Here is a 15,094-nt window from a genome sequence, read left to right on the forward strand (position 1 = left end):
AATATTGCAATGTAATTACTGAATACTCATTCAGGGCAATCACAGCATAATGAATCAAAGTGCTTTTGTCGTTTATGCGAAACTACACTCTATTGTATATGAGTAATATTCTATCTGCCGGCTGCATTAAGGTCTGTTTTAGATTGAAACCTGCGAGCAATTAATAGGTATATAACGAACAATTTATTAATTACCGATGACGCCTGGCGCCGCCTTGATTGCTCCGTACAGTACACCACCTCCGAGCTTGATTCTTATTGGTTCTGCTATAAGGCTTACATTGGTATATGATGTGAATCGTATGGCAGAGTTGCACTAGATAATTAATTATTGGCCATCAGCCTAGTTACCACGTTTAGCAGGTAGGTACCGTTGACCATTTTGCATAACTTGCACAGCCAGGTAAATGTGGCTTTAGAAACCTATGTTATCCTTTTCAATTACATTTTTGCTTCTCGAACACACATTCTATCAGCTATGGCGAATATTCGAATGTCAAGCTTTAGTTAGGTGACCGTTTGTTTTTTTTTTACCAAATATACAGTAAGAGATTATTACTTATTTCGAATAGGTACTTATGCAATCCAGCAATGTAAAAAATTACATGTAATGTTATAAATAAATACAGTGTAAACTTATATAGCGACACTCAACTCAAGGGGCCGGACACTTTTTGACGTTATACAGAATTTTCGTTAAATAGAGAGAAATTAATATTAAAGTAAACCAACTAGAGCCAAAAATGACGACGATATAGGGGGTGAAACGTTATATCGACTGACGTTATAAGGAGTTTACAATGTAATATGAATAAAGTCAGCATTTGAAATCTCTCACTTTTAAATAGTGCCCCGAACAAACTTCTGCTCCTCAATCTTTAGAACAATTTTATTATTTATTTACTTACCAACAAATATACAGTCCAAATACAACCTAGCTATTGATGGCAAAGAAGACCTTTGCATAATAAACTTGTTGACCGCAATACAATTCCATTTTAACAATCTAAAATGGAACGTCTATTTCCGTTCGCTATCCGCCCCTGTTATAGCCGCCGTATTGGGTGATTCAATGCAAAAATTGATAGAACGTGGGCGCCTAAGGAAATTCGCAAATGGTTTATATTATATTTGAACACGTGTATTCCTGGTTTTGACATAATGGTTAATAATGTCCCGACTTCAATTCCGTGGCGTTTTGTGTGTTTGGAAATTTCAGAGTTCCGCCAGCACAAATTTTAGTTTACGTTGTCACTTTTTAGTATAGTTCAGGAGGACAGCACACTTCAGCACAGTCATGTTAGTTAGTAGCGCGACACATGTCGCAAGTAGGGAAAAGTTTTGTCTTTGTAACTTTATTAATTAAAAGAGAACAACTTTATGTCGGTTTCACAGCACATAGGTACCTAATGCGAGTAGAAAAACATACACTATTCTGTGTAAGATTGTGATTGTTTTCATGCATTATCTCGTAATATATTACAAACTACATAGTCACCTACAAAGAGGAAACGCGGGTTGAATATATTTTAGGAAAAATAAGTAACTTTATCCAGGAGCAACTTGGAACATTGTGTGTGGGTTTATTTACTAATCGCTGAGTTGGCACATGAATAACATAAGAAATCTTGAGACTCTTAAGCAGTCTGAACAGGAGACGCCTTGTGTTCGTAAAAATCCGTAAGAGCTTCTCCGATATTGAATTACTACTTTCCTTAAAACACGTACGATTCTAAGATGATAGTGGAGCATCGAACTTTCTTTATAATTACCAGTCAAATCTTACAAAAATCTAAATATATAAACGTGAAAGACCTGACTGACTGACTGACTGACTTAAATCAACGCACAGCCCAAACCGCTGGGACTAGAACGTCCAAATTTGGCAACTAGATTTCTTATAAGGTCTAGGGGTCCACTAAGAAAGGATTTTTCAAAATTCATCCCCTAAAGGAGTGAAATGGGGGTCCAAAGTTTGTATGGGGAAACAAGATTAGTTAGACTATTTTATTCCAAATTTCACAGGAGTATTCCTAAAAATAAATGAGTAAACACGTGTTTCAGGTTTTTTGAAAATTGAACCCCTAAGAGGGGGAAAAGTCCCCAATAGGGTTGATATCTCAAAATATCAATATGGGTATCGTTTTCATAGTATTTTGAGACGCTAATAACAAAAATGGCATTAAAATTAAAATTAACGTAGCCGAAGTGAACAATCATCCCCCTGGTGGGGGTGCAATGGGGTTGAAATTTCATAATATCAATATGGGTATCATTTCCATGGTTTTGTGGGAAGCTAATTACAAAAATGGCATCAAAATTAAAATATAACGTAGCCGACGTGAACTATGGCCCCTGGTGGGGAATGCTAATTACGAAGATAGCATAGACGGTTGTAACATACACGCTGATTTACAGCCACACGTGATCCAGATTTTTGAGAATGCAATGCCTTGAAGTAATTTTTTTTAGCTATTAGCTCAGGGAAAATTTCACTAATACCTACAATGGCTGTTGAATCGTTGGATATTGATGGGACCATGTTGGCTCACACCGTAGTACCTATAATTGGAGATGGAGCCTGTCAGGCCGCGTAGCCAAGATGCCAATCGCTTTCTCTCCGTAGCGATCGAAACGCAACTGTCACTGTCGCGCTAATATGGAAGAGTGATAGAGAGACATAATGCTTTTCGTTGTCGAAGCGATGGCGATTGTAACCTTGGCTAGGCCGGCTGTTTCGCGCCATCTCCTATCTTCTGTATGATACGCAGGTGATGGCCAGGGAGATGCGCGAGCAAATCGTTAGTCACGTGGTGGCCAACTGGGAGGAGTTTGTTATTATGTCTCATAACAGTAACGGTGATAATTACTCCAGCTCCGTTGAATACTGCCTTGAAATGTCGCGCCCGTTTACTTACGGTAGTCTCTGCGACGGTAGCGGCGTTGGTAGCGGCAGGACAACTGTTTCCGTGGGTTTTCGAAGTTTACCGCAACAATGAGCTATATATGAGAGTTGGTACTGTGGGTAATCCGGTGGGCCAACTAAGATTTTCAAGTGATTTGTCTAGCGGTCATTTTGACGTATATATTCGCAGTGAATTACTCGTAAGACCCACAATATCAGAGCCCCCTTCTTCACTCCTCTCTGTGGTTGCCATGAAGATTACCACGAGAAGGAATGAAGAGATTACCACCCCACCACCCAATTTAGAATCAGACTCATCATAATCTCTTACCACTACCAAAACAGTTACTAAAAAACGCCGTGCCAGGTTCACGAATACTACACGGAACAAACAACTAAAAGCTGCCGCAAATAAATATATGCAAAACAAATCATCAGATCACCAAGCTGCGCAATTACCAAAAAATGAACCCTGATGTACACAGAGAAGCAGTAGCTAGGTATCAGCAAGCCCACCCCGAGGTAAACCGTGACACCTCTGCTAGGTATCAGCAAATCACACACACTGATACACTTCATCCATGTAAAACTCCGCACCATTTTGCAATTCTCTCTCAAGTTGCCGTTTAATGTCGTCCGAAAAACTGTCCTTATATTTTTCCCAGAGACTTAACGGGTCAGTAAGTTGACAAAAAACTAACATTATTATGAAAAGTTCACGCAGCTTGAAGGGAGAATCGCACAACGCAGCTTCCTCTAAAGTTGAGTCCCAAATGTTTATCGTCCTCTAGCAATCCAAGGGAGAACCACTAATGTAGTGTATAAGGAGGTGCTATAGGTACAAAAGGCTACAACTACATAAATAAAAAATATAAATTAAAAGGTGTTAGGTACAAAACGTACATTAGATTATATTAAATAAGTCGAGCTCGATTAATCGATATAATTACAATTCAGTACGGTTACCATCAGTTTGTCACTGACATAAACGCCGTCGAGAACGTAATTTACTTTCTATATATCCCGTTTGCACTAATATGCGAGTGCGAGCGAGATGTATAGAAAGTAAATTACGTTCTCGACGGCGTATATGTCAGTGACAAACTGATGGTAACCGTACTGGTGTCTTCAAGTCAAGAGTGAATACTGTGAATAAGCTTTTACTGAAATAGTGAGCTACACCTTCGGCATTGTCATCACTTTCCAGCAGGTGAGACTAAGGTCAGTCACTGTTCAGTCCGTAAAAAAAAAAACATAATTAAAAAAACTCTCCTGCGCGTGCGAAGCCGCGGGCAAAAGCTAGTAACCTATAAACGCAAAGCGTGATTTAGAGCTGCATTTTGATATGTTATTTTGAACTACATACTTACGTTACAGAAACCCATTGTATTTAATTGAACTGCAAAAAAACGATACTGCTGAATTTTCCACGTATTGCAAGTAGGTACAGACAGATCAAATTATTTTGCTTGTAAAACAAAGTTTCACACTTCCCTTGAGTCTAAAGGGGCCCACTGATTACCAGTCCGCCGGACGATATCGGAAAGTTCCGTACAACTGACAGGCTGATATATACTAGGGCTCGCGGTCGTGTCCGGGTTTCGTGTACACGTGTTCGGTACCCGTTTCCGAACTACACGTACACGGTTTTCTGACCCGTTCTACACGTGTAGTCGGGTACATGTGTAATTAAGATCCGTGTATCCGTGTACCCGTGTACCCGTGTACACGGCGAAACGGACCTTAAATACACGCGGGCCTAACCCGTCCTTGGCGTGTAGCGGCGTTGAAGTAATGTATAAAGTTTTTAATAAAACAAAGGTTCAGGTTCAGGTTCAGGAGCTCCGATTGTTTAGCAGTTTTATTTTATCGGATGTTCAATGTGATTGATATGTGTTGTACCAATTTAATTGTTTTTTCACCTCAGCAGCTCGAACAAGGGTACTTTGCTACTTAAAAACAGTGAGCAAAATGGGATTTTGCTAAAGGAAAATATAGCATATTCCGTTCGTGATAGTTTCAGTAAGCATAACTATGTACTTTTGTATTAGATAATCATTTAGGTTTACTTTAATTATCAAAAAACTACATCAATTAAGAAAATGAAATACCTATAAATGAAGTCAACGGTTACTAAGATATTGTTAATTTTAATATTATGATTATTGAAACAAAGTGTACTTACCTACCTATTATTGACATTACCAATCAATCCAGTAAAACTGCAAAGTAGGTAACTGAATCTTCCTAACCTCCCACATATTCAATCGTATGTCTTCATAGCACGAATCTCCGCTACACGAGAGTGAAGGGTCGAACCGGCGGGTAAATAAGATCCGTTATTTCGGGTATCCGTGTACCCGTGTACACGGGTACCCGTGTACACGTTTCCGAATCCGGGCGGGTTCGTGTAGTTCGGGTTCTTAAGCCCGGCGGGCTTAAGAACACGGGTACCCGTGTCAGCGTGTAACACGTGTATCGGGAGCTCTAATATATACCTACCGTCCGGCGAACTGGTACCTAGGTAATCAGTGGACCCCTTAAATAAATAATATGCCAAAATTGCAGCTTTACATCACGCTTTGCATTATTAATATACCTATTAGACTGGCCAGTAATCAAGCGTGCTGGATTTTTTTTTAAACTTATTGTTGTTCTCTATTAACAATCCACTCCAACACTTAAAAGAGGTCATAAAGTCAGATTTTCTGGTGGTGTTGTCAGGTAGCGAGTGCGCGGGCGCGGGTGCGGGTGCAGCCATGGTCGGCTGATGGAGGCGGGCTGGTGGTCGCCGTCGCCGTCGGCCTCGCCGCCGCCGCCACCCCGCGCCCCGCCGCCGCGCTGCCGATGCCGACACCCGCTTTCCACCAGCTACACCTGCCTGCCGCACTACGGTGAGACAAGTACGTATATAATGCTCAAAAATATCTGAACTAGTTAGTAAAAAAAAAACACAGTCTATGTCAGCCATGGTCGACTGATGGAGGTGGGCGGGTGGATCCACCATTTTGGTTTGAATGGTTCCTACGTATGCTACTTATTGTGAAAGAACCAACGTTCAAAACGTATGCGATGAATCATGCAACACATAGTGTGGCAAAACCATCAGAAGCGTAGTGTTTTCGCTAAAGGGACATCCTTCAAAGTTTCGACATATCGACAAGGTCGAGAGGGCTAGCAGCAAAGTCAGGGTAAAAAAGTTATAGGTAACTTGAAGGAAGTTCGTAAAGTGGCTTCTTTTGACGACACTATTCAGGAACTTGGGGAGTTTCGTCACGGCACAATCAACTACTTATTATCTCCGTAGACTAAAATACAAATCTATTAGGCATTATTTAAATATCACATCTATGTAAATATTTAAAGTGAACAGTTTTCTTAAAAACGTAGCATAAACGATATCACTAAAATATTATGACAGCTAAGTAACAACGGAAGTGAAGCCCTAACGTAAAAAATCATATAATACAATACCTTTTGCCTTGTATGAGAAAAGCTACCTAAAATGTTTTTTTATTTAAATCTACCATTAAACTATTGAGATTTACAAATTGTAAACCAACCAACAGTGTACATTTTTCTTCACGAACTGTAAGCCCTAACTAAGCAGTAGACCTCAGTAGTAGTAGCTACTAGGTTATACGCACTTACACTGTCCAATCTATGTGAAGGTTCATTAGGAAGTTATTCTACAAGCATGACTGTCAGAAATCGAGATTTCATTAGGGAGCAATCTTAGTTGTTTGACTTGCGAGAAAAGTGTTGTAGACCACGAATTGGCAGGCAAGAGGGGCGATGCGCGGCTGGCTGCGTTTGAAAGGAAACGATCAATCAGCAACATGAAATGAGAACACAAAGGAAATGTTATTTCTTACCTTGTGAATCTTCCACGAAGCATATGTTTTTTTCGCCATCTTGGTATTTTTACGGTTCCGTACCTCAAAAGGGGAAAACGGAACCCTTATAGAATTACTCGTGCGTCTGTCTATCTGTCTGTCTGTCCGACCATTATCCCCCCCCCCCCCCTTTATCTCCGAAACTACTGGGACTAACATTTTGAAAAAAATACACATAATAGTTCTTTACCTATAGATGACAGGAAAACTTATTAGAAATGTGCAGTCAAGCATGAGTCGGACTTAATTACTTTTTTTGATCCGACCCCTACGGGTTTTTTAAAAACATTTAATTCACGTTCCACATAAAAAAATACATTGTTTAAAAATTGGGTAATGTACGGAACCCTTGGAACGCGAGTCGCGTCGGACTCGCCGACTCGCACTTGACCGGTTTATTTTTTATTCTAAAGATCGGTTTTCCTAGGATAGCGGTGCCGTCATATACCGGCCGTCTCCATACTAAATAATACGGCTAAATATGGATGTCGTAGTATTTGTATGGAGACGGCCGTATATGACGCCACCGCTGTCCTAGGAAACCAGAGCATAATTGAGGTGGGATGAACCAACAGGTAATTTAAACGTAACAAGTGAAACGGTTTAACAAGGTAAGTAAGGTATCTTAATTCAGTCTGGGTGTCCATGACAGGCTTAATTTCTCTCTTTGTCTTCCCGGGGTGTTATTGTATCCCCGGAGGCGGAAATATTAAGATAATATTATATGCAACTTGTAATAGCCAGCTGTAAAATACCTAATGCGATTCCTCTCGTAAGGGAAATAGACTATTTTCGTCTTATCCTGCTTATCCCGTCTGAGGGCGCCATTCTTACCAAGAGACAATAAAAACATTAATAGAAAGTACTTACAAAGAATAAACAGATAAAGAATTTTGTAAGCTCTAAACTGTTAGTGTTAATTTTTACGATCAGCAGTCAAGTCGTAGGTACCGTTGGCGCTAGCTGTATATGCAGCTGTAATGCTCAGCCAAGGTATGGTTGGACCGGATCGATACAGCGATTGCGAGCACGATGCTTGTTTTATGTATTAAATAATCATAATTGTAAAATAGTCGATGTTGTATCTTCTTGCTGTGTAACTTTTTTCTTATTTAACTATTTGTTTACTGTATGTTATCTCTATGTCTTTTTCTTCTTGTCTGTTACCTTCCGTGATTCTTCTTACTTGATGGTCTCATCGGAAGATCAGCGCTGGAAGCCACCAGCAACATGCTGAGATGGGGCCATTTCGTGGGACTTTAATCTTATTTTGTGTTTTCTTTTATATTATGTATTGTATCGATTGTTTGTGCTTACAAATAAATCAATTCTATTCTATTCTATTCTATTCTAATGTTGTAAGAAAACTCATTACAGGCGTAGATGTTTCAGAATGTAGGTACTTTATTATTAGCAAAGTCGTTGTTACCACATTATTTGCACCTTTTTTAAAACAATACTCAAACACCCAACTTGTCAGTAGAAAAAGGCTCAAAATATCAAATTTTCTATGGAAGATCAACCCATCGCGCCTACATTTTTTAAATTTGCCGCATTATTCTACTGACAAAGTGGCCGTGCGAGAGTATATGAACTTAGTAGTAACTGATGGGTTGTTCCAGATGGCTGGGCGACCGGCGTGGAGGGCGAAGAGGAGTCGACGGTGGGCGCGCTGCGCGAGCGGGAGCTGCGCTCGCTGCATCGCACCGTGCCCGCGCTGCGCCGGCGCGAGCTCGACACGCGCGCCATCAAGCACCACTTCTACCCGGAGGGGGGTTGGGGGTAACTATCAACAGTACTAGATGACTATCGGCCCGATTCGAACTTTAAGATACGTCAATTAATAGATCTAGAAACGATATGGATTAGATATGTCAGTGTCAAATGTGAGGTTTCTTCAAACAAAAACGCCACTTTTGACACTGACACATCTAATCCATATAGTTTCTAGATCTACTAATACACGTATCTTAAAGTTCGAATCGGGCAGTATGTATAGTGGACGGACGAGCATAAGAGGAAGCGCGACCATGCGGAAGAGGAATATGGGTTAAATATCAATATAAACTAGCAAAAAGCAGAGCTTTGTAAGGGCTCGCGGAGGTTTTCTACCTTAACGTACCGAACCGGTTGCTGTCCGGTACGCCTGTCTGTTACAGCTTTTACTTTGTCCTTTAAAAACGTGTCCAGACGACAAAATCAAATTGCCAATATCATCCACACGTAATATACAATTTCATAAGTGCATTACATCCTACACGGTCGCCCAGTACTTTTTGTAAGGAACCCAACTGGCTTTCCTACATAATGTTGGGTCAGCGAATTCTTGAATTTATTTTTGCGTCCACTCCACACAATTGATCGAAAAACTATCCCGTCTGGACACCTACTGGCGGTAATCACGCTGCTCCGCACATAAACTAACACACAATTCCACTAGGTACAGCCAGGGTCCAGCATCAGCTCTATCTTGGGTACTACTCTTCCAACTTCTCATTAAGACGTGTCAGATGACCAAAACAGCGTGTGCCTATGTTGCACCAAACCTGAGTTCCACTAGGTACAGCCAGGGTTTAGCATCAGCTCTATCTTGGGTACTAATCTCCTAAGTGCTCATCAAGACGAGTCGGATGGCTAAAACAGCGTGTGCCTATGTTGCAACAAACCTGAGTTCCACTAGGTACTGCCAGGGTTCAGCATGAGTTCTATCTTGGGCACTGTTCTCCCAAATGCTCATCATGACGAGTCGGATGTCCAAAATAGCGTGTGTCTATGTTGCATCAAACCTGATCGAGTTCCACTAGGTACAGCCAGGGTTCAGCATCAGCTCTATCTTGGGTACTACTTTCCTAAGTTCTTATCAAGACGAGTTGCATGACCAAAACAGCGTGTGCCTATGTTGTATAAAACGCGAGCTCCATTAGGCACTGTCAGGGTTCAGCATCAGCTATCTTGGGTACTGAAAGTACTGATCTACCCAGTGATCATCATGACGAGTCGGATATCCAAAACAGCGTGTGTCTATGTATGTTGCATCAAACCCGAGCTCCACTAGGTACTGCCAGGGTTCGGCATCGGCTCTATCTTGGGTACTACTCTCCTAAGTGCTCATCAAGATGAGTCGGATGACCAAACCATACTGTGCCTTTGTTACACCAAACCTGAGTTCCACTAGGTACTGCCAGGGTACTGGGTCATTTTGCTGAACTGCACGCCGACGTTTCGATTGGCGTGCAGTTCCCATACAAGTTGCAGTCGGGTTGTAGTCCGTCTGTATCGGCCCTAAGTCACTGAAGTTTGTATTAATTATGCTTATCTTTATTTATAATTTTAGCAGTTCCAAGCAATAGTAACACTAAAGGCGCCATTCATTAATTAGGTAAGACAATTTTTGCCAGCTTTTGACCCCCTCCCAACCCTATGTAAGAAATAATAAGAATAGGCTGACCCCGTCCAGCCACCAATATAATTTATTTTCAAAAAAATATTTTTATGAATGTTTATTTGTACCTGTACAAAGGTACTTGAGCTCGTTTAAGCTAACTCTGCACCGTGTTTGATAGCATAGAGTGTGGAAGTATTATTTTAAACGTCATAATTTCATAGAAATTAAAAAAAATATCGCATCTTTGTGATCTTACTTAAGAACTATGAAAACCCACTCCCACCCCATTGTAAGAAAAAATAAGATATGTTCGACCCCCCCTCCGCCCCAAAATCGTCTTACGTAATAAATGAATGGCGCCAAAACTGTATCTCGAACTGAAAATACCCGATTTAAGTTTGCTAACACAACATGACTGATCATCACATCGTCAGCGTGATTGAAAACACCACATAGGTATCGTATTGTCTGAATACCCACAACACAAGCCTTCTTAAGTAGTCAATTTGTATAAGAATGTCCAATATTTATTTATTTATTACTAACGCCATCTGTTAGAGAATGAAATAATTAACATTAGCACGAATGTTAATTCATCATTTTGCCAACAGATGGCCCTAGTAGTAATACAAAGTGTTATTACTTTATTTTATTTTTTTAGGTTTATAAAATGATATTTTTATGTTTGATAACACATCTAGACATGAATTTAAATTACTATGTTAAATTTCAAACCTAACAGTGCAGTAGTTTTTCCGTAAAGTGTACCACAAGAATGCATAGTTCGTCGAATAGTGATAGGGCTCGCTTCGCTCGCCCTAATAAATAATAAATAAAATAAAATAAATATTAGGGGACATCTTACACAGATCAGATCAGATCTTGATATAGTATGTACTTACTATTTGTTGCAACTTTATTTTGTACCTATAGGAAAAAGGAAGTGATTCTTCTGATAGGTATTTCGTCGCCTTTAACGATAGCTTACGATGGCTTCCACTAATCATTTTAATTTTATTGCCATGTTGAGCAATGTTAAAAAAATACTTTAAATAACTTTATTTAAAAGCACCACAAGGGGGAAAAGGGTATGATATTTTTCTTGAACTTGTATACCTCTAAAGAAAAACAAAACAATCTGCACAAACGCAATAAAACTCAAAAGGTAAACCTCAATCTATCGACAAGTTATCAGAACTGTCAGTCGACGTACCATCGCGCGCTTTTTTCAGGCTATAGAAGTGCAAAATAAAATCAAATCGCCCGGCATTCAGCATACGCCGCTACTGCACTAAGCCTTTTCCTGCACACGGCCATTCCTTCCCATTCGTGACTATTTGCGCCCATTAATTTCCAAGTCCATTGCGCTATCAGATTGGAGGTCGGCCAACGCTTCTGCAATTCACTTGCTAACCGTTACGATAAAGAACAATATTGATTAATTTAGTTATATGTCATGAAAACCTGCACAGTGGACGGTTGGGGTGGTAGGCAGCGCTTTTATCACCCATCGCGTCAGATGTCACTCTCGCACTTGCCTACATAGGTACTTGTGACAGATGATGGAGAAGCAGCCAAAGCCCCTTTGGTTATATTTGAGTCTTATTACATACCAATATTAACAGAAACAGATCAATTACAATTGCACACTATAATATTTTTCTAACTGGAAGGGTAGGATGACACTTGTCATCTCCATATAATTCATAACCTAAAAACGCCAAATCTTGCAAAATTGTATTGAAATGATAGGTGTCATCCTAGGTTTGAGTTTGAAAAGTATTATAGTTACAGCATTCTACAAAAGGTTCTACTAACTACGTTTCAGTTAAGTAGGAAGGCACTGGGAAGGTAATTTATTACTTACTTAATTACCTATCTTTTGCCACCTCGGAGTAAATATCTATGGAGCGGCCATTAACAGGCGTTCCCCTCTGCAAAAAGTCCGCGGCCGCCGGTCAAGGAGGTTATATAAAACTAGTTGCCACACGTCATACGCCATTCAGCAAACGTCAGTCTAAGCGGAATGATAGGAGCCGAAAATGCCGAATTGCAGCGTTTTCTCGTTCAAAATGAGATCGAAAACGTCTAGTCTACAAAAAGAACACGTTTCTTATCATATGTAGGTACTATTACATCTAAATATTATCAAATAGTGCATTAACTTTGCAAATAACTAAAAAACATTGTCAATCTGACAGTGATACCAGTTATATGGTATTAGATCTAATTTAGGGTAATTCTAAAGAAGACTTTCTAAATATTATTTAGGTACGAGTAGAATTTCTAATAGGAAATATTATGCGAAACTCTGCGTAGGGGGCGCGACTACCACAATCCATCACAATCTGGGGGTCCGCCGCGGAACAAGAAATATTAAATTTCGTTATCTAACCTCTCTATCACTATTGCATATTTGAGCGATAAAGAGAAAAGAGAAAATTTACTAGCTAGCTTAGTGCTACACTCTGGCGGCAGAACATTGCAGTAATACGCCCTATTTGCGTTGCTTTTTGTTATATAATTTATGTAACACATTATTTTTATATAACACCTTAGTTTCATATCAACCTAATCTATTTAATCAAATAAATAGATCTATAAGAATAAAGAAAAGGGGGACGGGGGATCAAAAAGTAGTCGAAAACATCTCGCGTGATTTGTGCACAACTCCTAAATAACGTAAAATTACCGATAGACTATATTTTGAAGATTAATTTTTCCTTTAGTTTCTACATATAGCTGGTGAAGCAGATCTTGTCAGTAGAAAAAGGCGGCAAATTTGAAAAATGTAGGCGGGAAGAGATATCGTCCCATAGAAAATTTGAATTTCGCGCCTTTTTTACTGACAAAATTTGCTTGACCAGCTATATATTTTTATTTAACATGTCAAATATTTTATTAATTTAAGGTATTTACGGCTGTCACTTTCCATAAATGGGCACTTTTAATTTATTACTCTGGTATCACCGTACCAATATTAGTGATGGGACACTATAAAAACCAATATCGGTAAAATCGATATAAACATAATGAATAATATACAGATGGTCATGATGCCTAGCGAACACCAGCCATATCGTACAAACCTCAAGGAGTGATATTCCTAGGCAGATTATGATCTGCCTAGTGACCACCAGCCATATCGTGCTAACTTCAAGGTGTGATATTCCTAAGCAGATCGTGAAACGCCGGCATGTCATGTTCTGACTAGTGATCACCAGCCATACCATGCAAACCTCAACATTTAGGTATATCGAATAAGTAGGATGTCCTACATTTTAGCAAATGATAACCATTGAAATGGCTTGACAGCCTACTTATAGTACGTGTTTGGGTAGCGTATGATTTTAGTACCTACCTAGCACCTACGCATTCTGCTCCAAATGCCACATAGAATGCAGCACTAGCAGTGGCAAAAAATGCAAAAGGCAGATTATTAAATGGCGGAGTTTCATGATATGCCTAGGAATATCTCGATATGCCCGATTTTACGATCTACCGCCGATATATATACTAATTATCCCCAACTCAATATCCCTTAAATGACATCCTATGGCCGCGTTCCATCTCTGTCATCAGATCTGCATGCTCAATAGTATATTGCATTGCTTTCAGAAGTAAATCAACATGTAAAATATTAACTAATGAACTGATAATAAAAAATCATTCTATATCAGCTTGCAAGATTCGCCCTAAACAAATTGACAAACTATTAGAACAACATCTAAAAACAATACAAAAATTGAAAGTTAGTAAAATGCTGGTAGAAAGACTTGATATTGTAATATTATTATAATTGATAAAAGCAGAAATTAAAATTCATTGTCAATAAAATATCGACAATATTATCGGCGCGTCCCTCGCACTATCTAGGTTTACTTAGAACTGACATCATCTCGTTCACGGACAGGGTTGTCTGTGTTTGTTCTTGTACTTGTGTGAATATAGTTTTTGCTAGTGTTTGATAATTTTGTCGTGTGCGTGTGTAGCGACGCATGCTAAAAATGCATTAGTGTTAACATTATTTGTGTGCGTTACCTCGTCCCCCGCGCCCAAAACGACAGAATTTTTCAGATAGAAATTAGTGCGCGTCTCTACTCCATAGATATTTACTCCGAGTTTGCCACGAATAGGTTAAGAGATATTTCAGGGTCTAAATATTTGTTAATCTGATTATGAAAAGGGCTGTAATAATTTCGACCGAATTTAAAAATAAATTTTAGTTCTCTTTCCTTCTTTGGCTCGGTTTCATTTTCTACAAATGTTACCTACGTGTTATCAGTCTTATCACTCACTCGCGGAATATAAAGATTTTATGTAACTTTCGATGACTGACGATGCACGATGTGACGATTACTTCAGTTACACAGATAATTATTACCTAACCTCTAGTAGGTAATGACTAGTTAGTCGTGGTTATTGAGATATTTCGCGTACAAAATTAAAGCAACTGAGGCAAACTTGCAAAGATTACGCGCGCTCAGTGAATTGAAATTGATCCCTCTGTTTGTTTATTTAAATGAATTCGCGGTATTCGATTTCCAATCGAACCAAACCCGTGGACGGGATGAACCTCACGTTTAACTATTTAAGCCCCTAAACTTTTGTTTCCCAGTGGTAATGTTTGAGCTTGTGTTGTAGAGTTTCCCTTTTCGAGTATTTTACATATTAATTAAAACGTATACCTTCACGCTTGTATTGATTTCACATTATTTCAAATTGTTAGGCAGGTAATTAGTACAAGCTAGCTAAGCTGGGGGTAACAATTGGGGTAACAATAGACAAAGGAAATATTAACGTGGTTGACTACAATCTTTGAATCATGATTTATCCGTCTTAGAGACAATTTTTAAGTATGTAGCTAGATTAGAACATACCTACTCAAAAGATGTTGTCAATAGCTACC

The 15,094-nt window shown here is 39.3% G+C and overlaps 1 protein-coding gene across 1 annotated transcript in view; it reads left to right on the top strand.

Annotated features, from left to right (window-relative positions):
* Window positions 1–15,094, top strand: part of LOC134797607 (monocarboxylate transporter 4-like) — an 85,111-nt gene that overhangs the window by 49,716 nt on the left and 20,301 nt on the right. Inside the window, exons 3-4 of the mRNA XM_063769920.1 lie at window positions 5,629–5,807; window positions 8,423–8,582. Of these exons, the coding sequence (XP_063625990.1) occupies window positions 5,675–5,807; window positions 8,423–8,582 (293 nt within the window). The 5' untranslated portion in view covers window positions 5,629–5,674. The remainder of the gene's footprint in view (window positions 1–5,628; window positions 5,808–8,422; window positions 8,583–15,094) is intronic.

Source organism: Cydia splendana, chromosome 15, assembly GCF_910591565.1.
Source record: "Cydia splendana chromosome 15, ilCydSple1.2, whole genome shotgun sequence".
NCBI lineage: Eukaryota > Metazoa > Arthropoda > Insecta > Lepidoptera > Tortricidae > Cydia > Cydia splendana.